The 24,615-nt window shown below is 49.1% G+C and overlaps 2 protein-coding genes across 33 annotated transcripts; one reads left to right on the plus strand and one right to left on the minus strand.

The window, feature by feature from the left end:
- Positions 1–2,942: 2,942 nt before the first annotated feature.
- MDC1 (mediator of DNA damage checkpoint 1) lies at positions 2,943–17,335 on the minus strand. Of its 32 annotated transcripts, none has more exons than XM_072727125.1 (16): positions 17,021–17,134; positions 14,427–14,565; positions 13,678–13,871; positions 13,491–13,565; positions 13,335–13,404; positions 11,354–12,816; positions 10,578–10,643; positions 10,320–10,412; positions 8,999–9,763; positions 8,840–8,883; positions 6,354–8,360; positions 6,154–6,273; positions 5,843–6,025; positions 5,504–5,629; positions 5,281–5,391; positions 2,943–4,023 (listed from the first exon to the last, which is right to left on the minus strand). In XM_072727125.1, the coding sequence occupies exons 6-16, from the start codon at positions 12,651–12,653 to the stop codon at positions 3,856–3,858; spliced, it is 4,983 nt and encodes a 1,660-aa protein (XP_072583226.1). In that variant the 5' UTR covers positions 12,654–12,816; positions 13,335–13,404; positions 13,491–13,565; positions 13,678–13,871; positions 14,427–14,565; positions 17,021–17,134; the 3' UTR covers positions 2,943–3,855. The 32 variants fall into 32 exon arrangements, with proteins under 32 accessions (XP_072583226.1, XP_072583145.1, XP_072583221.1 ...); XM_072727044.1 differs by having other exon boundaries at positions 10,320–10,409; positions 17,021–17,101; XM_072727120.1 differs by having other exon boundaries at positions 10,320–10,409; positions 16,861–17,093.
- TUBB (tubulin beta class I) lies at positions 17,228–23,819 on the plus strand. The gene is made up of 5 exons (XM_072727139.1): positions 17,228–18,922; positions 19,898–20,344; positions 21,650–21,758; positions 21,971–22,081; positions 22,580–23,819. Exons 2-5 carry the CDS (start codon positions 20,288–20,290, stop codon positions 23,635–23,637), a joined length of 1,335 nt encoding a protein of 444 aa, XP_072583240.1. The 5' UTR covers positions 17,228–18,922; positions 19,898–20,287; the 3' UTR covers positions 23,638–23,819.
- Positions 23,820–24,615: the final 796 nt, after the last annotated feature.

A 24,615-nucleotide genomic window follows, 5' to 3' on the forward strand; every position in this document is an offset into this window, starting at 1 on the left:
CCCCGGGGCCCGCCCCCTCCCCGGGGTCCTGCCCGGGAAGGCGGGGCTCCTGCGCTCGGAGGACCAGGCTGCCCAGCTCGCGTCCGCGGCGCGCCCCCGTTCACTGCCTGCCCTGCGGGCCCCGGGTTCCCTGCGCCGAGTTCCCGTGTCACAGAGAGGGGTCAGAACTCCGAGGGACAAATGGGAAGGGCAGGGGTCCTGCGGCCGCTCCAGTGGGTTGAGTCGCAAGCTCGGCTACTTGTCTCATCTGAAGTGAAGCCAGTTCATTTCTTTGAGGATTCTTGTAGAAGCCGAGAATTATAAGCACCCTTTCTGTAACCTGGCCAGAGGTTGCAGAGCCTCAGTTAACACTTCACTAATAAGCGGTGAGAGAACAGAAGATTGTAGACCGAGTCTGAGAACCCGAAGCTCTCAATCACCCATTACGTCTTATTAAAGACTATTTTACCATAAAGTAAATTAATGTTTATTCTGTAACTTATTCTCTCCACTTGCCAAGGACAAAAAACTTCTTGTAACACTTACAGATTATTTCTAATAATGCCAAAGGCTGTTGATTTGTAATCATGAGCGTAACAATGTTAAAATATTTGTGATAGAAAATTTTGTTGTAAACTTTGTAGTCTATTAATTTCATCCAAGCCTGTGATAATTCACTATCTATGACTTTACCCTGCAAGCTTATTAGTCTGACCCCACTTATTAGTGAGGAACCGCCAAGATCTATTTTCTGAACACATTTTCCTTTGGACCTGTTTGTAATACCTACAGACTGATATATCTGAAAAAGTATAAGTAATGTTTTCCTCCATCAGAATTAAAGATCATGTTGCTAAGGACCTAGTCAGAGTAGCTATGACCGTAGCAGGGAAGTGAGACATCATTAAGTGAAATCCCGTGGCTTATAGACAGAGGAAATACAAAGAAAATTTACCAAGATGAGAGTTAACTTGCTGCTAGTCCTGTGGGTTCATGAATGAGAAAATTGCTAGACAGCATCCCACAGCCTTTACACTCCTCTTGGAGTCCCGTACTCCCACCCTCCTCTTAATCAATGCTGTCGTAAACTGTTACCAGGCATCTTAGGTTTTTCCTCCAGTTGCACCCTCCACCCCCTGCTTTCGCTTCAAGAAGTTGTCCTGAATTCACTGTATCAATGAAAATCACAGCTTTGGGGGCTTAAAAAAAAAAAATCACAGCTTTCATTGAGGAAGCCCTCTCTGCATAACTGCTCCTTTGTGTCAAGCATTAGGAGTTAAGTAAGGTGTGGACACAAGAGCTGTGGGTACTGGAGTACTGCAACATCATGATTTCTCTAACTCTCCCAACTTCTTTGTAATTTTCACTTTATTATACTCTCTCCAAATTATTTTTTCAAGATTTATTCATGAGATAGAGAGAGAGAAGCAGAGACACAGGCAGAGGGAGAAGCATTCTGCCTGCAGGGAGCCTCATGCAGGGACTCCATCCCAGGACCCCAGGATTGTGACCTGAGCCAAAGGCAGATAGATGCTCAATCACTGAGCCACCCAGGTACCCCAGTCTTCAAATTTTTCTAATTTCACTGTACCATCATTTTCTGCTAGGACTCTGATAGAGATACTTCTCATTTGTGCTACAAGCTATATAGTATTTATTGAAAATGTAAAAAAGGATCTCTATTTTCCAGAAATTTAAACTGGGGCACTTCAATGTCACTAAGTAGGAGTGCACAAGCGCTAAGTGGGAATATAGAGGCAGTTGATATTGTAAGGAATCCTGAGGACCTCAAGGCCATAGTCAGTTTTACACAGTACAGGCTCTGAGTTATACAAGCAGACTAACATTTATTTGGGTCCTATCATGTGCCACACCTACAATGGCTGTGCTTAATATTTATTGAGACATGTTTCTATGTTTAAAAGGGAGCATTTGGTAAAGCTCACGTTCTTTCTACTACACCAAGAATTTACAAACTTAAGTATAATTTACTCGCAGAAAAGTCACAAACTAATCACCCATCATTTTTATTAAGGTGAAATTCACGTAACAAAATTATTTTAAAGAGAATAGTCTAGGGCAGCCCCGGTGGTGCAGCGGTTTAGCGCCACCTGCAGCCCAGGGTGTGATCCTGGAGACCCTGGATCGAGTCCCACGTCAGGCTCTCTGTGTGGAGCCTGCTTCTCCCTCTGCCTGTATCTCTGCCTCTCTCTCTGTGTCTCTATGAATAAATAAAATCTTAAAAAAAAAAAAAAAAAAGAATAGTCTAGGGATGCCTGGGTGGCTCAGCAGTTGAGCGTCTACCTTCAGTTCAGGGCATGATCCTGGGGTCCGCGATTAAGTCCTTCATCAGGTTTCCTGCAGGGAGCCTGCTTTTCCCTCTGCCCGTGTCTCTGCCTCTCTTTCTCTGTGTCTCTCATGAATAAATAAATCTTAAAAAAAAAAAAAAAAGTCTATGGGATCCCTGGGTGGCGCAGCGGTTTGGCGCCTGCCTTTGGCCCAGGGCGCGATCCTGGAGACCTGGGATCGAATCCCACATCGGGCTCCCGGTGCATGGAGCCTGCTTCTCTCTCTGCCTGTGTCTCTGCCTCTCTCTCTCTCTGTGTGACTATCATAAATAAATAAAAATTAAAAAAAAAAAAGTCTAGTGACATTTAATACATTCATAATTTGGGCAGTCACCTTATCTCTAGTTCAAAGCATTTGCATCCCTCCAAAATAAATCCCTGTATCCATTAAGCAGCCATTCCCCACTTCCCCTGCTTCTGGCAACAACCACTCTACTCTGTCTCTATGCACTTACCTATTCTAGGTTATTTCATGTAAGTGGAATCATCCAAGGTGACCTTTTGTGTTTGGGTCCTTTCACTTAGTATAATGCTTTTGAAAGTTCATCCTTAAAACACTGTAACATGAATCTGTACTTCATCTCCCTTTATGGATGTATAATATTCCACTGTATAGATACTTCACATGTGTTTATTCACATAAATAATGTTGATAGACATTTTTCTTTTCACCTTTTCGCTCTTGTGAAGTGTGGATATAAACATTTTTGTACAAGTATTTGTTTGAACACTCTAATTCTTTTGGGTGTATACCTACTAAGGGAATTACTGGGTCATTTGGTAATTTTACATCTAATTTTTTTTGAGAAACTGTCAGGTTGTTTACCACAGTAGCTGAACCATTTTATATTCCTACCAGGAATGTATAATAAGGGTTATAATTTCTCCGTATCATTGTAATCAACCAACTTTCTTAAAATTTAAATTTAAGATACGTTTAAAAAAAAAAACCGCATTAAAACAAAAACAAAAACAAAAAACCGCACTACACCATAAGGCACAGAGTGAATATTTATCAGACGTTAACCTAAGCTAATTTTGTAAACACTGGAAAAGCAGGCCAGAAAAGTGCAGAGATTTGCTCAAAGTCAAAGCTAAAGAACGCTTCTAACACGATGGAGGAGAAAGGAAAATATTCTAGAGGATTCCATAACTCCAACTTCAAATTTACTCATTCCCAGCATCCCTTCAAGTTCCTGACACTAAAACTGTTCCACTATCTTTCAGAGGATGAGTAAGGATCCCAGTAAGAGGAAAAGAAGTGGCTTCCAAACGGGAGGTAGGATACTGTGTCTGCCCAGAGCAGTAAGTACATCAGTTCTGCTAAGATATCTGAGTATGGTACCACCCAACTCTAAGAAATCTGTGGCTCCAGACCTCCCTATCTGTTGTTTACCCATAATATTCCAAGATAAGTCAGGTCAAGTTACCCCAACCATCTCTAAAGCCCTAGGTTCTTTCTTCCATATTTTACTCTAACACTTTTATTCACTGGTCTGGGAGGGAAAAGAGTACTGTAGTGACATTTTCAGGAGGATGACATTTCCAAAGTGGAGAAGATGAACGCCTCTGGCTTGGCTTCCTGCTTTAGCACTCCTGTTAGCAGGAACTCAGGTGAGAGGATGGGCAGCCCAATCCGAAACGGAATAGAGCATCGAGGGAAGTCCTGGGAGCATGTAATCACAACTCTCTGAGGCTGGGGAAAGACAGCAAAGACAAAGTCAGAGGTGAAAAAGAATTCTAGGAATAGGTTCAGAACCCACGAATCAGTTTCAGCATCACTGAAATAGACTGCCTGATATGAAGCACTTGCCAAAAGTACTCTTGCCAGAAAAGCCAAACCTGAATTTATTCAAGCTTTTATTTTTATTTAAAAAATTTTTTTTTATTTTAAAGATTTTATTTATTTATTCATGAGAGACACAGAGAGAGAGGCAGAGACAAAGGCAGAGGGAGAAGCAGACTCCATGCAAGGGAGCCCAATGTGAGACTCAATCCTCTGTCTTCAAGATCACACTCTGGGCCGAAGGCAGATGCCAAACTGCTGAGCCACTCAGGCATCCCTATTCAAGCTTTTAAAATTAACTATAGTTTATAAGGAATGTAAAAGAAGAACAAGATAAATGACACAGCATGGGGGCAAACAGTAAAACCCAGACGGGAACATTGTAAAAAACAGCTGACCTAGTTTCTGCAGGAAGTCAATGGAATAAAAAATAAAAAAAAAAGCCTGGGTGGGTTGGGGGTGGGGGGAAGATCTTCTAGAGTGAAAGAGAATAAAGAGATATGCAATTGTGGCAATACATAGACCTTGTTTGAATCCTGGTTTGAACTGTAAAGAGAACTTTTTGGCCAACTGGAGAAATCTGACTAATGGAGTATGAGAAAATGACTAAGAAGCTATTGTTAATTTTGTTATGGATCAATAATTGCATTGTCATTACGTTAAAAAAAATACATAATTTCTTAGAAAAGTATACTTTAAGTATATAGGGGGAAATAATATGATGTATGCAGTTTCCTTTAAAATAGTTCAGAGTGGCTCAGCAGTTGAGCGTCTGCAGCTCAGGGTGTGATCCCAGGATCCAAGATCAAGTCTCACATCGGGCTCCCCTGGAGGAGCCTGTTTCTCTCTCTACCTGTATCTCTGCCTCTCTGTCTCTCATGAATAAATAAATCTTAAAAAAAAAAAAAACCAACTAAAAAATAAATAGTTCAGCAAAGAAAAACAATACATGAAGAAAATGTAGCAAAATCTAAACTACCTTGTTAATTCTGAGTGATTGATATATGGAGGTTCATTGATAATAGAGGTTCTCTCTGTATGTTTGAAAATTTTTAAAATACAATACAAATAAATCCACTTGGAATCAACAGACTTCTCCTTCATTCCTATCCCTTTACATACTACAGGGCTCCCCTATCCTCTCAATACTTGTGTTCCCACCCATACCTTATAAGACCGGGGCATGCTGGGTAGTACAGTGCCTCCACAGCAGCTGATGATCTCTCCCATCTGAGGTGGTGGTGGCTGGACTCCTGGAGTCACATGGATCTCATAGCCCTAAGAGAAAGAAAAATGGTGGAGGCCACAGATGTATGCACTGAGAGGCTATGAATAGCTGGGGAGCCTCAGGAGGGAGGGTTGGAGCATGGGGCACAAGACAGCCTCTTACCTCCAGCAACCTTTGCTTTCGAGCCCGGCTCAGGGCATCTCGAAGGCTGAAGCCAAAGTTCTTCTCCTGCTCAGGATCAGTCACCACATATTCATCCGGGGGCAAAAAGCAACCAGCCTTGCGGGACTAAGGACAGTAGCAGTCAGCATCAAAGCTCAGCCCAGCTCACCACCCAGCTCTTCTGCCTAGCATTTGGAGGGAGCTTACAATGTTTTTTGAATTAAGCTTTCTGTTTCACTCACCTCCCTGGTCTTCCTGGGCCCCTCCTTCCCCTTTCTAGGGCACCCTAAGAGTAGTTTTCTGCCATGGTACCTCTGCTGTCATCTTCTAGCCTCTCACCTGGTGAAGCCAATCCAAGGAGAGGATGGGAATCCCCCGCCCCAGGGCACACAGGAACTTGACCGTACGGCGGACTCGATCAGTCACCAAGTGGGAAGCCTCTGCCACTGAGCTGGCCAGACTCCCCCCGAGGGCCAGCACTACCCGCTCACCACGGGCATCCACCACTCCTGTGAAGAGAACCTGCGGAGGGAGTTAGCCTGAGCTGGACACAGCAACCCATGCCATCAGCGCCTGTTTCCAAACCCCTTGGTATCCTCCCATCCTCCCGCATCTGCCTCCCACCAAGCCCCATGCCCCTTCTCTCCTACTTTGGGGGCTGTGGACTCTTGGTTAGGTTTGGTTCGTCTAAGACTGCGGCTTGGGATTCCCTTGGGCTCCTCCTCTGCTTGGTCTCTCTTTCTCTTGCCTGGTCCTGGAACCACTACATCCTGGGATTGAAAAAGATCTTGCTGGGAGTTTCGGAGCCTCCAAGCCCTTTCCTAGCTTCACAGTCAGGCCCTGTCCTCACCTCCTCCTCCCTTGGTCTCTCCATTGGATCTTCTTCCTCCTCCTTGAGGAACACTGTCTCCTGGGTGACTTCTCCTCTTTGGTGCCGTTTTTGAGGTGGGGGTGAATCCACAGTAGCCAAAGGCCTCTTGTGGCTCTGAGAGGCCTTAGGTTGGGGCCCCAGGGTGAACTCAGATCTGCCTGCTGCCTCCAACTTGTGGATCTGGGTAGCATGAGTGGGGGCTTCAGGAAGCTGGGCAAAGGCCGGCTTGGGAATGGTCCTGAGGGACTCAACTGCTCTCACTGCTCTTTGTCTTTGGTTCCTTGAGGACCGAGATTTAGGTTCAGGGAGTGCAGAGTAGGGCTCACAGATAATGGGAGCTATAAGGGACTTATGGTTCCTAGTGGCCCTCAGCCTCCTGCTGCAATTGGCTTGAGAGATGGGCTCAGGGGGAATAGGCTGGTCTGTGGGGACAGAAGGCTGGAATTCAGGAGTGGTAAGAACTGGCACAGCACTTATTGTAGAAGACCTTAGCATCTTACCCTGACTTCCCTGAACCTTGGGGGAGAACAGTTGATCTGTGGGGGTGACAGATTCAAGATCAGGGGCTGTGGGTTCAATTGGCTGGAGCATCTTGACAAAGGACCTATGTGTCCTGCCCCGAGTGGCCCGAGATGTGGGCTCAGGAGTGACAGGCTGATCTGTGGAGATGGAAGGCTGGGGTTCAGGCACTGTGGGGGCAACTGTTTCAGGGGTTTTGATAGAGGACCTTTGTGTCCTACCCCGAGTGGCCTGAAATGCAAGTTTGGGGGTGACAGGCTGGTCTGTGGGGGTGCAAGCCTGGAGCTCAGGGACTGTGGAGACAACTGATGTGGGAGTCTTGCTAGAAGACTTAGGTGTCCTGCCCTGAGATATACGTTTGGGGGTGACAGGCTGGCCTTTGTGGGTGGTAGGCTGGAGCTCAGTGGCTGTGGGGACAGTTGGCTTAGGAGTCTTGAGAGAAGACCTGTGTGTCCTGCTGTGAGTGGCTCCTGATGTGGGCTCAGTGATGACAGAATGGTCTTTGGAGGTAGAAGGCTGAAGTTCAGGAGCTGTGGGGACAGTTGGTTCAGGGGTCTTGACAGAGGACCTACGTGTTCTGCCCCAAGTGATCGGAGATGTGGGCTCAGGGGTGACAGGCTGGTCTTTGGAGATAGTAGGCTGGACTTCAGGAGCTGTTGGGACAATTGGCTCAGGAGTCTTGACAGAAGACCTACGTGTCCTGCTGTGAGTGCCCCCAGATGTGTGCTCAGTGATGACAGACTGGTCTTCAGAGGTGGAAGGCTGGAGTGCAGGGGCTGTGGGGACAGTTGGTTCAGGGATCTTGACAGAGGACCTACGTGTCCTGCCCCAAGTGACCTGAGATGTGGGCTCAGGGGTGACAGGCTGGTCTTTGGAAGTAGAAGGCTGGAGCGCAGGGGTTGTGGAGATGTCTACTTTGGGAGTCTTGACAGAAGACCTAAGTGCCCTGCTCTGAGTGGCTGTGGAGACGACTGGTTCAGGAGTCTTGACAGATTTACGTGTCCTGCCTTGAGATATGGGCTCAGCAGTGACAGACTGGTCTTTGGAGGTGGAAGGCTGGACTTCAGGGACAAGGAGTTCAGGGGTCTTGAGAGAGGACCTACGTGTCCTGCCCCGAGTGACCCGAGATGTGGGCTCAGGACAGAGGGGCTGGTCTGTGGGGATGGTTGAGTGAGGTTCAAGGGCTAAAGAAGAAATTGCAGAGAGTGCCTTCCTGGAGGACCCTCGGAGCCTGACTCTGGATTTTGGATACAGAGGCTCCATCTCTGAGGATAAAGGAGTCCCTGGAACTTCCTGATTCCCATTTTGTCTGGTCCTGGGAATGGGCTCTAAAGAAGATGGAGAGGAAGAAAGGAAGGGCTGAGACACAGGATGTTTTTGACTCTGAGAGAGGAGGGGGTTGTGGTGTGGGGTTGAAGCTTCAGGCACTGCAGCAGGCAGATGAGCATCTGCGGATTCCTGATCACCCTGAGGAGAAATAGAAGTAAGTGAGGGAGGAAGAGGCAGAGAGAAGAGAGACAGTACTTAGATACTATTCTTGATAGTTGTTTATGGTTAGAGTGTTTCCTGGCACTTCACTTGTCTGTGACCTCCCTTCCATGAGACTTGGAACTTCCTAGGGAGGAAGCAGTCCTCATTCCCACAGACCTATCCTCATGCCAGTATAGTGTTCCCCACAGATGGATGATGGTAATAAAAGGATGGCTGGAAAAAGATGGGAAAGACATGAAGAAAAAAAAAAAAAAAAGGACATTCTAAGTCAGGCAGAGGGAGACAGACCTTGGGAAACAGATACAGAAAATGATAGGTGTGAAGGGAAAGGTACAGAGCCAACTAAGGAGTGGTGACAATGGAAGAAAATTGGGAAGATGGAGAAAGGAAGAGATTAAAGCAAGGTCAGGGGAAGGGGCAGTGAAATAGAGGGAGGTAGAAAAAGCAGTTCTCACCACAGAGGCCTTCTCAGCAGGTGGTGCCTTGCAAGTCAGGTGGCCTAGACAGAAAGTAAAAACAAGTGTATGTAGCTGGGGTCTAAGTACTCAGCCACTTAGGGGTTGTTTAGCACAAGTGCTGTGTACCACCTTAGGTTCCCCTCTGCCTTCACTTACCTCTCTCCTGCCTGCTGGGGCTCATCGGGGCTCCACCTGACTGGCTCCCAGAAGCTCCTGGGACTGAAGCAAGTCCCTGCTGGGCCCCCATCCCTGCACTAGGCTCTGGTGTTAGACTGGAGGCCTGCCCTTCCTGGTCTTGGCTCCCTTTCTCTATCTCCCCTCTCTGTGGGCCTCTCTCCAGTTTTACTTCTGGTACCTTCATGCCTAATCCACTTGGCTCACCCTCTCTCTCTAGTACTGGTTTCTCTGCTTCTCTCTCAAATATTTCTCTTGCAATAGACTGCTTTTCTGTCTCTTTCTCTTGTGCTTCCCTGGGTACCTCAATTTCTATGTTTAAACTCTCCATGTTCCTTTCAGTACTTGCACTTTTCACCTTTTGGTCAGACTCTTGTTCCTGATTATCTCTAGCTAACACCTGTATCCCTCTCGTTAACTCTTCTCCTAACACATCTTCTCTCTCTCCTGCTGGCAGCTTCTTGGTTTCCCTGTCCAATGGGCCTCTCTCAGGGGCCACCTCCTCTGGTGCTTCTCTTGGTGTACCCATGTCTTTCTCCACAGTCTGCATCCCTCTGCCTTGAATCCCCAGTGGCTCTGCATGAACTGGGCTCTCTGGATGTTGGGCTTGTGGTGCTGTCCTAGGTGTAGAGGGGCAAGATCCATGGGCATCAATGTGGGCAGCAATGGGCTGGGGCTCAGGGGCCTCAGACTCTCTTGGACAGAATGGCTGTGTTGCCAAGACTTCCCACGGCTCATCCAGGGCACCTGGAAGTAAAGAGTCAGGGAGAGAGACAGAGAGACAGAGAGACAGAGACAGAGACAGAGAGAGAGAGAGAGAGAGATGCAGATTGGGAAAGTAATAAATAGGATGAGAAAAGATTAAGATAAATTCATGAATAATAGGGATTGCCTGGGTGGTTCAGTAGGTTAAGCGCCTGCCTTCAGCTCAGGTCATGATCTTGGGTCCTGGGATTGAGCACGTGTTTCTCCCTCTCCCTCCACCCCTTCCCCAAATCGTGCAGGTGTGCTCTCTTTCTCTCCCTCAAATAAAGCAATAAAATTTTTAAAATAAAAAATTCATGAATAATAAACCTAATAATCATCATCATCATCATCACCATCAGCTGGTCATTAAAGGAAAGTTGGGAAGAGGACCAAAAAAATAAGATCCCACATGCATACAGAAGTTCTCATAGCAGCCTCTTTAAAAATGATGGAGATGGAGAAACGTCAGTAAAAAGTCAAAGAATATGAAAGAAACATGTAAAGAGAAAAAGCAATGATGCCAAGTTAGGAGCATGAAGGATAGAGTTTCTTATACCTGAGGCCTGGAAGCTGTAACAGGAAGGGCCAGACTCTTGGGGTAGAGTAGCCAGGAAGGCCTGAGTGGCTTCATCCTCCATGTTCTGGACTGCTGCAGAAGAAAAGCTGGCTCACGCCTAGCTCTTCCACAGAACTCTGGGGACCCATTCTTGGCCTTCTGCCCCACCTACACCAGCTTTCACAACCTTCAAGGACCACCAGTCTGGGCTCCCAGCTCCCACTTGCACCAACATCCATACAACACAGATGCCCTCACCTTCTGGGCTCTGATTCTCTCTCTCCACAAAACACTGGGTAGCCTGTAGGTCCAGGTCTTCAGAATCTGATGGGGGAGCAATATAAGATAGATAAGTCGTATCTCATGTTTAACTCCTTACTCTTTCTCTACCATTTTCTCCCCAACCCCAAGCCCTCTACAATGGACTGAATGTTTGTATCCCACCCAAAATTCATATGTTGAAACCTAATCCCCAATGTGATTTTATTAGGAGGTAAGGTCTTTGGGAGATGATTAGGTCATGAGGGTAGAACCCACTGAATGGGATTGGTACCCTTATAAAAGAGACCCCACAATTAACTTGTGCCCTTCTGCTTCTACCATGTGAGGACACAGTGAGACAACAGCTGCCTATGAATAAGGAAGTAGGTCTTCATCAGAACACAATCATACCAGAACTTTTTTTTTTTTTTAAGATTTTATTTATTCATAGAGACACAGACTGAGAGAGAGAGAGAGAGAGACAGGCAGAGGGAGAAGCAGGCTCCATGCAGGGAGCTCGCCGTGGGACTCCATCCCAGGTCTCCAGCAGGATCACACCCCGGGCTGCAGGCGGCACTAAACCGCTGTGCCACGGGGCCTGCCCCATACCAGAACTTTGATCTTAGACTTCTAAGCCTTCACACCATGAGAAAGAATTTCTATTGTTTATAAACCACCCAGCCTATGGTATTCTGGTACAGTACCCCAAGTGGACTAAGATATTCTATAAGCATTCTTTCTTTTCGGAGTCAAGGAAGAAGGCCAGCACTTACCACCATGGTTGTCTCCAGAGTTCTTGGTCCTGTCCACATGTGGTTCCCTCTTCCTTTCTGTGGGGGTCTGGGCTCCCTCTCTCTGTGGTTGGATGGTTTCTCCTGAAGTGCCTGTGTCCACCACCTGATCTATAAGGTTCTCCTTTGAGACAGGGAGAAGATCTTGCTCCACCTGTGATACAAGTGAATCCCCCTGGGCCCTCGCCTCAAGAACTCTCTCCTGCTCAAGAACTGGTGCAGCCGATTCTGTCCCAGCATCCCCTTCTGCTAGAAGCTGGTGCTTTCCAGTATCTGCCACCAGTGAGGCTGCTAAGGATGTGTCCTCCTCCACATCTGTCCCACAGTCCTCAGATAGAGGAGGCTGGGGTTCCCCTAGGTGCATCACAGGCAGCTTTGCTTGGTCCCCTTCTACTTCCACATTTGTTTGATTTGTCCATACCACAGGCACCTGATGCTTCTCCACAAGTATAACAGCTGGTCCTGGTAGGACTTTCTCTTCCACTTGTGTGATGTCTATGGTGGCAGAGGCTTGATTTCTCTCCAGGTGGACCTCAAGTAAGCTCTTATCTACCTCTAGATCATTGTCTTGGAGAGGAAATTGCCTCTTTTCTGAGCATGCCTTGTCTGTATGACACTTGGGCACAGTTCTTCTGTTTTCCATTGGGAGACCCTCCTCCTCCATGTCTGTCTTACTATCTCTCCCAGCAGAGGTTTGGCTTTGCTCCAGAAGGGCCACAGGTTGGGCCCTGTCCTCTTCCACATCTGTACCTCTGTTCCATGTATCAGATCCGCTCTCTTTCAGACGTGCCAAAGTGAGTGCTGCTAAGACTTCTTCCTCATCATCCGTATTGCTGTCAATCACCATGGAAATTTGGTTTCTCTCCAGAGGGACTGCCGGTTGGATCTCACTTTCCTCCACATCTGTATCACTACCAGCTGGGTTCTCCTGTAGATGTACCAAAGCAGGTTCCTGAAGACTCTTTGTACTAACTCTGTGGAAGATTTGCCTCTTCTTCATAGGAACTACAGCAGGTGTTGCAGGGATCCGTTCTTCTTCCACATCAGTATCACTGTCTATGAATTCAGAAGGTTGGGCCCTTTCCAAATGGACTTCAGCAGGCCTTACTGGAGGCCTGCTCTCATCCACATCTGTGTCACTGTCCTCCCCAGCACTTCGGTTTCTCTCCAGAATCCCCCCAAGTGAGACCACCCCATTCCTTGCATCCCTCTCAACTTTTGTGTTATTGTTCCTCTCCTTCACTGAACACTGATCCTTTCCAAGCTGGGTTGCAGGTGTCATAGCTTTCAGCTGTTCTGTTTCTGCAGTGGAGCCTCTTCTGGCAGATAAGGAGGCCTCTCCCGCTGCTGAATGCTGACTTTCTTCCTCATCTGTGTCACTGTCCAGGTTGAAGGCAAAAGGTGGCCCAGGGCCATCTGGGGCAGGAGAAGGCCCCTCTTCATCACTGTAAAAGGGAACAGAAGAGAAAGGGTTGATATCATCTGTTTCCCAAGAAGGAATACTTCACTCAACTATGAGCACCTTAAGGGCAGACACAAGGCAGTAGCTGTTTGTTTTTTGTTTTTGTTTTTTTCTTTTCTCTCCAGCAATTAGTTCTCACTTGGCACATCAGAGATGCTCAATAAAAGTTCAGCTGAGCTGGGATCCCTGGGTGGCGCAGCGGTTTGGCGCCTGCCTCTGGCCCAGGGCGCGATCCTGGAGACCCGGGATCGAATCCCACATCGGGCTCCCAGTGCATGGAGCCTGCTTCTCTCTCTGCCTGTGTCTCTGCCCCTCCCTCTCTCTCTCTATCATAAATAAATAAAAAATTAAAAAAAAAAAAAAAACTTCAGCTGAGCATAAGAGTATGTGCAATTCCCCAGCCCCACTTTCATAACAATCATCTCTTGCAGATAGATTCTACAGTCCCTGGTTCCTCCTCCTCCTTTTAAAGATGTAAGTATCTGGCCCTTTGGCACTTACCTCTCTGGAACTACTGCTGCCAAAGGGGAGGTCCTTGGTTCTTTCACCACACACCTTTCAGAAGGAGAATCTAAGAGTAAAAAGAATTAAGTTAGTTGACTGTTCTATACTCACCATCCCCATCTTCTCACCCACCCTCCCAATATACAAACATACCTACTTCCTCCTCCGAGTCCTCAGCCAACAGGAGCCCCTGGGGTTGAGTTCCTCCCTGTACCCTGGGTGTCTCTTCTACAGTTAGAGGGCCCCGGGAAACAAAGGGCAGGGGGACATTCAGGCGATGGTACTGGCAGGGCAAGTCAGCAAAGAGAATCAACTCCTGGTCCCTCAGCCGATGACTCACCCCTGGGCTTAGGACCTTAGGAGGCCTTAGGACTTGAGTACCATTGAGGCTGCCACAATCTTGGAGGACAGGTGCCTTGTCCCAGGCCAAGATTTCAATGACTGCATGTTGTTTGGAGATGGATGAAAAGGGCAGGGTCACAGAGCAATCAGGCATTCGGCCTACCATATTCTTCCCAAGATACAGGGGAAAATCTATGAATTAGAGAGATAGATAGGTTAAGGCCTGAGTCTTGGCCTGCTATCAGGAAAATATTCCTGTTAAGTAAGTACCCCACTACCCATGTTAAGTAAGGTCCCCACACACATAAGAAAAATAAAAGACGGTAGGACGTATAAGTATTGAAGAATATAAGCAATGCGTTATTCATTGTCAATACCCCATCCATCCACATTGGATTTTTTCTACTGCAGTAAAGTATACATAAAATTTACGACTTAACCATTTTTAAGTGTACAGTTTAGTAGCATTAAGTACAGTCACATTGTTGTGCAACCATCACCACCATTCATTTCCAGACCATGCTGGATTTCCATCTGAATCTCTTCATCTTCTACCAAAGTAAAATTGAGCCCATTGAGTCCAGGGTACTTGCCAGGAGCAATCAACTCAATCAGTCCCTCCTCTGCATTCCCAGTGAAAAACTCTGATCTCCTCGAAACATATAAAAGATGCTTACAACCCTCCAACTACCTCCCCATAAAAATAAGAGGCCTATACCAGTACTTTATCATCTAAGAACCTCTGACCTTTTTCTGGTCCATGGGCACTACTGAAGATATGCAACCGCCCTACAGGCTCTAAGCCACGCCCCAAGGCTTCACTGGGTCTCTCTGTCTCCTCCTCTTCTTCAACCTCCCAGTTGATAGCCTGGGTGTCCTCCATGACCTGGGAAGTAAACACATTATCATCGTCTCAGGTTCTTGCGCAGTCTGAGAGAGGAGGCTGATAACTGGAGATAACCCTGGAGAGTTATAGGAGATTGACATGTCTCCTTTTTTTTTTTTAAGATTTTATTTATCGGGACACCTGGATGGCTCAGTGGTTGGGTGCCTGCCTTCGGGCCAGGTGGTGATTCTGGGGTCCCAGGATCCCATCGCACATCGGGCTCCCTGCGGGCAGCCTGCTTCTCCTTCTGCCCCTCTCTCTGTGTCTCTCATGAATAAATAAATAAAATCCCAAAATAAAATGTGGGACTCCATCCCGGGACCCCAGGATCACGACCTGGGTGGAAGGCAGGCGCTCAACCGCTTAGCCACCCAGGTGTCCCGTCATGTCTCCTTCTGACAACCATCCTGTTATTATCCTTCTGAACTATTTAAAAAACATTTCTGTCTATAATAATAAATAAATATTACGGGGTTGGGAATAAACAGTATGAAATTCCAAGTACACATACTACAAATGCATGTGCTTATGTAAAGAGACAAACATTCTGAGAAAAAGCAATGCTTAGCCTTATGGTATATGATATACTGACAGTTTTCATTCTTTTTTTTTTCCCCCATCCACTATTGTTTATTTTTTTTTTTTTTAATTTTTTTTTTTAATTTATGATAGTCACACAGAGAGAGACAGAGAGGCAGAGACACAGGCAGAGGGAGAAGCAGGCTCCATGCACCGGGAGCCCAATGTGGGATTCGATCCCGGGTCTCCAGGATCGCGCCCCAGGCCAAAGGCAGGCGCCAAACCGCTGCGCCACCCAGGGATCCCTCCACTATTGTTTAAATGCTGATCTGCAACCTGCTAAATTGATTTCACCATCCACTTACTGGTTTGGAACCCACAGCCTGAAAAAAATATTTTAGAGAGAGCTAAACTTTGCCAAGCATCAACTATGTGCTCAGCATTGTGTTATGTGTTAGGCATCATGGACATATGAGGCAGGCATTTAAAAAACTAAGGCTAAGGGACACCTGGGTAGCTCAGCAGTTGTGCGTCTGCCTTCAGTCCAGGGCCTGATCCTGGAGACCCTGGATCAAGTCCCACATTGGTCTCCCTGCATGGAGCCTGCTTCTCCCTCTGCCTATGTCTCTGCCTCTCTCTGTCTCTCATGAATAAATAAATAAAGCCTTAAAAATTAAGGCTAAAACATTAAAACATTAAATGACTTGCTTAGGGTAACATAGCAGGTAGGTGGAAAGGATAGGAATAAATGTGCTTCTGGAGGCAAACCGCATGCTTTTTATACTTTAGCAGAACATCTCAATGTGATCGAGTAACTGCCGAGAATCCTAACAACCGAGGTACACAGAGGCTTGTTCTTTATGAAGCATTACTCTAGTTTATACTGACACTCACTTAATCCTCATAAAAATGTCTTAAACTATTATTGTTACTCTATCAGACTAAGCAACTGCAACATAGGTGGGTTAAGGAACTTGCCCAAGGTAAACAAGGTATTTTCTGTCCTCTGTTTAATATTTCATGGCTTTCCATGCCCACAGGATGAAATAAAATCTCACGTCTTTAGCAAGATCCTCCATGATCTGAACCTCAGGTCCTGCTCCCCTCTGCCAAAGCCTATGGTTCAGCCACATGGACCTTCTCCCCGAACTCTGAACACACCGTTCCTGTTGTTCCCCGTACCTGCATGCCTCGGTCAGTTCCTTGGCCCTTAGCTCCTAGTTTCCTGGTCCAACTCCTACCCATGATTTACGATTCAGTCCAAATGTCGCCTCCTCAGTAAGGCCTTTCCTGGAGGCGTCCCTGCTCTCTCTGTTCTTGGTGTCCCCACATGCCCCCCGTGGTCGGAGAACTTTTACTTCCCCTGATACTTCTCACCATACCGCAACCATTACTTTCCATTTCTGCCTTCGCAAACTGTGTCTCTTCCCCTAGGTCACATCATATTCATTCAATAATACCTACTGAGCACGTACTGCGCACCTGGAACTGTTCAAGGAGCTCGGAATACAGTCACACAACAAACAAAATTAACCCCACCCTCCTGCGAAAGGACAAATGGAAGGTGATGAAAACTCAAAACGGTGAGGGTGGAATTCACTTAGAGGTTAACTGCTGACAGGGAAAGCAGGCGTCGTCCCGGGGGAGAGAGCTAACTCCGTCCCGAAGGCAGGACTCAGCGGGAGCCCAGGCCCCGCGGCTCCTCCGGGGCGCCACCATCTTTCATCTCCACCCCAGGGGCTTCCCGCCGGGCCCCACGTCTCCCCGTCTTCATACCTAACCTCGGGGAGGGGCGTCAAGTAAGGCTGAATACTATGATCCGAGAAACCAACTGGCAAGTGCCGTCCGCCCCGTCGCAGCAGGGCACGCCCCTCCCGCCCTACGGGAGGATCAAGATGGCTCCCGCGGAGCGGTGGGCGCGGCCCCCACAACTCACCCACTGTGAGTCCCCGCGCGCCGCCAGTAACGGCCGCGACCCGGCGCGCGGGAGCTCGCGCCGAGAGGGCCCCGGCCCTTTGATTGGCTGCTGCTGCTGTCGTTCACAGCCGCCGACTGAGGAAGCGCCCAACCGGGAGGCGCCGCCAAGGCCCCGCCCCGCCCCTCAGCAGCTCAACGGGGCAGGCCTTCCTGGGCGCCTGAAACCGGTTACGTGAGGCGGTAACCCGAGGCTGCCGTGCGCGCACTGGGTGGCGCGCCCCGATTGGGCAGCTCCGGGGCACGGCGCAGCACCGCGCACCGCGCACCGCCCACTTCCCGCGCAGATTTCCAAACCGCGACCACAGAGTCTGGCTCCCGTCGGTGGATAGAGGGGCCGACCACCGTCGTCGCGAGGCGTCGGCCGCGGCCAGAGAGCCTTCCTCGGTCCTCCCAGACATGGAGTCCGCTGACTCAGGAGAAATGGAAATGAGCTGCGGGTTGCAGTCGTGGCCGGAGGCTGCAGGTTGGAGAGCTGCCCGTAGGCGTGCCGCTGGAAGAGTCTCCATCACAGTGGAAATTCATTTCCTTTGGCCTTGGCTTTTTTAGGGCAAGTCATGTCCTTCCCTTTCTGACACTACATCCTGATGGACATGTGGAGGTCATTTTCCTAAGGATCCCTAGGCAAAGAGGGAGAACTGTTTGTTAACTGTCTTAAAGGTTGACCGAGGTCTGTCAAGAGGTGGAGGACGGATGATAAAACCATCGATTTCATTATCTCACACTAAGAAGAGAGGAGAATAGTGACAATACTATTACGTGTGTACTTTAGGAAGTCCTTTGCGTTCATTATCTGTCCTCCAACCACAACAATCAGATTTCAGGGGGGGAATTGAAGTCTGCGAAGTTAAAAGACCTGCCGACGTTCCTACAGCTAATGGAAGGGAAGGACAACTTGAGACAAGTCCTCTGATTCTAAATTCTGGACTTTCCCCACTAGCACAAAATGACTGCTTTCATTATGATCATGCCCTGAAACACAGAACATTCTCTTTTAAGTGGGTAGAGACGGTCTTGCACAACTTGCTGTTTATTTTTTGTTTAGGTGAGGAGAAATGTGTTGACTGGACTGTGAGTGAACAATGATGACCTTGATAGCACAAGTCCTATGTCCTATTACAATGTGGTAACACCCTCCATTGTTTACACATTTCCCATCAAATTGCAGAGACTGAAGACAGGGGAACTAATTTTTACTCACTTTGTATCCCTAGCTTCTGGCTTGGTGGACACTTAGTATCTATCAAACGAACCCTTAAGGAGCATGCCCCTCTGACTTGAGCCCATCCAATTTTCTCCCATCAGCCCCCCTCTTTTGTTTCAATCCTGAGGCTTTTGAGAGATTGCAATGGCCAGCCCCCTAATCAGTGAATTCGGCAAACTGAAAAACACTTCCACCAAAATGTCTGGAGAGGCATCCTGGAAGACACTGAAATTCAGGCACCTCACCTCATAATTCTCTCGACAAAAGCAGTGTCTTCAATGCTGCTTCAATGCCCCCCCCCCCCTTTTAAAGAATTTATTTATTCATGAGAGACACACGCAGAGAGAGAGAGAGAGGCAGAGACCCAGGCAGAGGGAGAAGCAGGCTCCATGCAGGGAGCCCGACGTCGGACTCCATTCCGTGTCTCCAGGATCACGCCCTGCGAAGGTGCGCTAAACCGCTGAGCCACTGGGGCTGCCCTAAGAACCCCTTTTGATGGGGGAACAGAGGACTGGCTGAGGACAAAGCACAAGCCCAGGGCAGCACATTGACAAGCCCTTGAAACAGGCAGAGAGGGACCTTCCTCTACGGACTCAACTGCCTCGTTGTTCATACTTTGCTAAGGAGAAAAGGCAATCTTAGCCCGACCCCCAGGATCCTGTAAGTGTATTTTAACATAAAAATTCCTTTAGAAAGATCCTTTATCTAAACCCACAAGATACATGTTGGCAATCATCCCCCAAGCACATGGCCCACCCATACACATCTGAAGGGTCTCATGACTCAGGTTTTATTAGATGGTAATAAGTGACCTTTTCCCAACAATAGCTGGCCCCCTCAAGGTCCTGGAAACCTTGCTTCCAAATTCCTTAGAGAGTACACTATCCTCAAACCCCTCCCAACTCCCAGGTATATAATCAGCCACCCCTCACGGGGCAGGGCAGCAGCTCCTCCTGCCCATGGGTACTGTCCCCCTGCTTTAATAAAACCACCATTTCGCAGCAAAGACATCTCAAGAATCATTTCTTGGCCGTCGGCTCCGAACCTCACCTTATAATTCCAAAAACTTCATCACTTTCATGGATAGACTTCTGACTTCAGATTCTAAATACAGGCTTTTCTAAACCATTCAGTTTATTATTTGAACACACCCTCAATTACATCTCTACTCTGAAAACCTATTGCTGCATTTTTGTTTCTCTTTCTAAACATTATCATTAGAAAATTTCCAAGGAAATAGCAGGAGGGCCATCCCCTGTTTTTCCTATCTGGGGGAGCAGCGGCTTCCTGGATTTCATGCCGTGGGTCACCGAAGGACCCGCTGTTTGCTACCAGAGCAGGGTGCCGCATTTCTCCCCAGTTTTAGCTGAGCTAAGCAGCCCTCTTTACCAAGAGCTACCGCAGCAGGGAACGTTCAGGGCGTGCCCACTTCGCCTTCCAACTCCTGGCACCCCAGGGTTCCCAATGCCTGTATCCCCCCAAATGACTCCCTTTTAGTACAAAAAACTCAAGTGTAGGGGAAAGAAATTTGCGCAAGGTCATTTTTCACTAAAAAACAACAACAACAAGGCCAACTCTACCCTCCCCCCCAACCCAAAAATCCAGTATCCACTCATCCCTCCCTTCATTTTCCAGCGTAGACAACAATGGAGGACTACGACTCCCAGGGAGCCAGCGTCACCCCCCGAGCGGAGCCCAACAGACAGGACCTACGTGACTGGCACCGACCAATGAGGGCCCGCCCCAGTGAGGCTTTGTCTGCCTGCCGCGGCGCGGGCGCTCTCCCGCCTGCAGCCTCCGCGCACGCGCGCCCCGCCCTGCCCGCCTTTCCTCCTTCTTCGCCCTCCCCGCTTCTTTCTACCTCTCAGAACGTTCCTGCCGCTGCGCTCGGACCTCGTTGCTCCAGCCTCCGGACGCGTCCCGTCCTTCCAGCCTGCGAATTGCAGTATAGGGAAAAACCCATCTCACTCTCTGCCCCGTACACACCTTTGAGAGAAGCAAAAAGAATTAAAATAAATTTTAACAATGAGGGAAATCGTGCACATCCAGGCCGGTCAGTGTGGTAACCAGATCGGTGCCAAGGTAAGGATTTTAAGCCTTTTCTTTTAACTATGGTTTTTTTTTTTTTTTTTTTTGAGAAGAAAAAAAATCCAGCTAAATGATGAAGAATGTGGGACATATTTGCGTTCCATCCATTGTCCCGCTTTGCCCTCAAAAGTTTTCCGTATACAATACACGGTTGCGCCTAGAATTTACTTTTGAAAAGCGGGGGAATTGTACTCGGCTGGCTAATTTTGGGTGAGCTTTTGAGGACGTTTCGGGTTTGGAGTCGGAAGACTGGCTCTTTAAAATTTTACTTGAAAGTGTTGTGGTCCGAGGAACGGGGAGAGAGGAGATGCGGAAACGGTCCGAGATAAAGCGCGGAGAGGCTGTCCCCGTGTGCATCCCCTCGGCGGGGGGCCCGGCCCACGGAGGGGAGGGGGACAGGGAGCGCGGCTGGGCGGCGGCCGCGGGGCCCTGGGCCCACGGTGGGGAGGGGGGCGCGACGCGCCAGGGTGGGCAGCCCGCGAGGGGCGGTCCCGTAGGCCCTCGTGGACGGAAGACTGGTCGCCGCGGGATTAGTTTCCTTTCATCTCCAGTAAAGAGACCCTTTTAGGGCGTGCACCGATGTGGAGAAAGAGGGCGGGAGGATCCTTTTCTTTCAAGGGTCCCCCAGGGCTACACGGTGGGAGAAGGGCCGAGAATCCGTACGTAGAGCCAGGCGTAACAAGCCGGCAAAGGAAGAAAATCGGAGGCTCAAGCCGGAGGTGGGGGTAGTTTCTTTTTCTGCGCGCGGTTACAGTGTGGCGGGGGCAGGGCGGGGAGGAAGTCCTGCCGCTACGTTGTAGCCCGCGGCGGGGCGGGGCGCGGCGGGGCGGGGCTCCATGCGCCGAGCCGGCCGGCTGGGGGCGCGCTAGCGGCACGGGCCCCCGCCCACGCGCGACGCCTCCCTTTGTCAGCGCCGACGGGCGGGCGCCGCAGTCACGTGGAGGGGCGTCCACTGCGGCGGCCTCTGTCCCTCACCCCGGCCCGCTGTGCGCGGGGGAGGGTGTGCCGCTCGGCTCGGCTCGGCTCGGCTCGGCAGCCTCCGCGCGGCTCACGCCCACCGCACCGCGTCCACCGGTGGCCGGGCCTCCGCGGCTGCACCCCCTCACAACCCGAGCAGTGGACGCTGCAGCCCTTCGGGGGCTGCGGGTGTCTGGTGGAGGGCGCGGCGGGCAAGCAGAGTGCCCGGTAGGCCGTGGAGGTGCGCTCTCCGCGTGCGTGTTTGCACTTGAAATGTGTCGGTCGGGGGGCATCACTGGCTGGGACCAGAGCTGTGCAAGTCTCCCTGCTCTTCCTCGGCAGTTCTGGGAGGTCATCAGCGATGAACACGGCATCGATCCCACCGGAACCTACCACGGTGACAGCGACCTGCAGCTGGATCGCATCTCCGTGTATTACAACGAAGCTACAGGTGAGGGCGGGAACGCGGGGCTCCCACTTTTCCGGGGTCTCCTTTCCAGCCCTGGAGAAGCCACCTGGGGATGGGTCTGATTTTTAAAGGTCTTACCCTGATTTGACTTTTCACGGTGTGGCAAAAGGTCAGCTCTGCTGCCCCCTGGTGTCCTCCAGCTCCATTTGGTCTTCTGGTCCACCAATTCTTACTCTACTCTTTCTTCCATATAGGTGGCAAATACGTACCTCGCGCTATCTTGGTGGATCTAGAACCCGGGACCATGGACTCTGTTCGCTCAGGTCCTTTTGGGCAGATATTCAGACCAGACAACTTTGTTTTTGGTGAGTTATGCACATATTAGTAGTGCTATTCAGTGTATTTGAAGGAAGGAGACTGCAAGAGCTAAGAAGTTATTTTTAAAAAAAATTTTTTTAAATTTTTATTTATTTATGATAGTCACAGAGAGAGAGAGAGAGGCAGATACATAGGCAGAGGGAGAAGCAGGCTCCATGCACCGGGAGCCTGATGTGGGATTCGATCCCGGGTCTCCAGGATCGCGCCCTGGGCCAAAGGCAAGCGCCAAACCACTGCGCCACCCAGGGATCCCAAGAAGTTATTTTTAATGCTGGAGCGTTTATCTGGGGATATGTTTTGAGATCTCTAACGCAGGGTGTTGGGAATGACCGCTTTAGATGGTAGATACTGAGGCAGGGATGTATCACAGGTGAGTGAGAAAAAAGGCACATTCGTGTACGTTATTCTAAAAGCTGAAGAGTGGAAATGGGTCCTTTATCTTTGATGCTTTGCTAATAAAGAGAATTTTGTTCACCTCATTCCAGGGCAGTCTGGGGCTGGCAACAACTGGGCCAAGGGCCACTACACAGAGGGGGCTGAGCTAGTGGACTCAGTCCTGGATGTGGTGCGGAAGGAAGCTGAGAGCTGTGACTGCCTGCAGGGCTTCCAGCTGACCCACTCACTGGGTGGGGGCACAGGCTCTGGCATGGGCACGCTGCTCATCAGCAAGATCCGAGAAGAGTACCCTGACCGCATCATGAACACCTTCAGTGTGGTGCCCTCCCCCAAAGTGTCTGACACGGTGGTTGAGCCCTACAATGCCACCCTCTCTGTCCATCAGTTGGTAGAGAACACAGATGAGACCTATTGCATTGACAATGAGGCCCTGTACGACATCTGCTTCCGCACCCTCAAGCTGACCACGCCAACCTATGGGGACCTCAACCACCTTGTCTCAGCCACTATGAGTGGTGTCACCACCTGCCTCCGCTTCCCTGGTCAGCTCAATGCTGACCTCCGCAAGCTGGCAGTCAACATGGTGCCCTTCCCACGTCTCCATTTCTTCATGCCTGGCTTTGCACCTCTGACCAGCCGTGGAAGCCAGCAGTATCGGGCCCTCACTGTACCTGAACTCACCCAGCAGGTCTTTGATGCCAAGAACATGATGGCTGCCTGTGACCCTCGCCATGGCCGTTACCTCACTGTGGCTGCTGTCTTCCGTGGGCGGATGTCCATGAAGGAGGTAGATGAGCAGATGCTCAACGTGCAAAACAAGAATAGTAGCTACTTTGTGGAATGGATCCCCAACAATGTCAAGACCGCTGTCTGCGATATCCCACCCCGTGGCCTCAAGATGGCAGTCACCTTCATTGGAAATAGCACAGCCATCCAGGAGCTTTTCAAGCGCATCTCAGAGCAGTTCACAGCCATGTTCCGGCGCAAAGCCTTCCTCCACTGGTACACAGGCGAAGGCATGGACGAGATGGAGTTCACCGAAGCGGAGAGCAACATGAACGACCTTGTCTCTGAGTATCAGCAGTACCAGGATGCCACCGCAGAAGAAGAGGAGGATTTCGGTGAGGAGGCTGAAGAGGAGGCTTAAGGCAGAGTACCATCACCTTAGGCTTCTCCATTCCTTCTTCCTCAGCTGCCCCTGTCCTCTCCCTCAGAATTTGCATTCTCTGCCTCTTTTTTTTTTTTCCCCTTTTTTTGGGGGGGGGGGGTGTTCCTAGAACAGTGCCTGGCACGTAATAGGCGCTCAATAAATACTTGTCGTTTGTTGAATGTCTCCTCTCTTCCACTCTGGGAAACCTAGATTTCTGCTGTTCTGGGTGACCGTGTATTTTCCTTTGGTGTCCATTTTCCCGTTTGTGCAGTTGATATTTCCCTTTGTTTTTTAAGGTGATTCTCCGAGAAGCTGGGTCTCATTAGATCCCATTTAGAACATGTGCTGAAAACATCACCACCATCTTAAGCCCATGTGGTAGCCCAGGGGAAAGGAAACCAAGCTACCTCATAGCAGTAGAGGTACATATTGAGAAGGTAGGGTTTTCTGTTCTAGAGCAGTTTTAGAGAGGGAAATCCAGGCTCTTGAAGTCCAAATCCAGGAATCTTCTTGCTCTCAGCTTCAGGGGAGATGTTGACAGTATTGTCTATTTTTAGTCTTCTTCCAAGCTCAGTCCTGAGCTGTTTCTTTTGAGGGGTCTGTGCCACTTTGTTGAGTGGGATCCTTCCCTCCTACATAAACTGCTTCACGTGTTCAATTTCTTCCTTTTCCCCAGGGGAAAGAGGGACTGGCCTTGATCTCCTAAAGTCTCTGGAAAGGCCCACTCCCACTCCCCACTTTTTCCTAACAAAACTCCAGCTCTGCTGTGTACATATGGAAAAGTGTATTGCCACCTAAATCATTCGAGTCATTCTTCCAGAGGGGACAGGGAGACCCTCCACCTTTTGGCAACACCTCAGCTCTTCCTTCTGCTATTCCCTTTCCCCACACACCCTTGATTTTTGTCCTGTCCTACATTTCAAATTTCTACTTTGTGTTGAACTTGCTTTTTTTCATATTGAAAAGATACCATTG

The sequence above is a fragment of the Vulpes vulpes genome, chromosome 1 (assembly GCF_048418805.1).
Source record: "Vulpes vulpes isolate BD-2025 chromosome 1, VulVul3, whole genome shotgun sequence".
In the NCBI taxonomy this organism is placed as follows: Eukaryota; Metazoa; Chordata; class Mammalia; order Carnivora; family Canidae; genus Vulpes; species Vulpes vulpes.

Excerpts from the sequence above, each read along its gene's own strand:
- MDC1 (XM_025990372.2), bottom strand. The coding sequence starts at position 14,562 with ATGGAGGACACCCAGGCTATCAACTGGGAGGTTGAAGAAGAGGAGGAG. Across the intron at positions 12,817-13,334 it reads GCAGCAGTAGTTCCAGAGAG|TGATGAAGAGGGGCCTTCTC; the intron begins GTAAGTGCCAAA and ends TCCCTTTTACAG. Across the intron at positions 6,026-6,153 it reads AAGAGTCCACAGCCCCCAAA|GTTCTCTTCACAGGAGTGGT; the intron begins GTAGGAGAGAAG and ends CTCCCTCCGCAG.
- TUBB (XM_072727139.1), top strand. The coding sequence starts at position 20,288 with ATGAGGGAAATCGTGCACATCCAGGCCGGTCAGTGTGGTAACCAGATC. Across the intron at positions 21,759-21,970 it reads GTATTACAACGAAGCTACAG|GTGGCAAATACGTACCTCGC; the intron begins GTGAGGGCGGGA and ends TCTTCCATATAG. Across the intron at positions 22,082-22,579 it reads ACCAGACAACTTTGTTTTTG|GGCAGTCTGGGGCTGGCAAC; the intron begins GTGAGTTATGCA and ends ACCTCATTCCAG.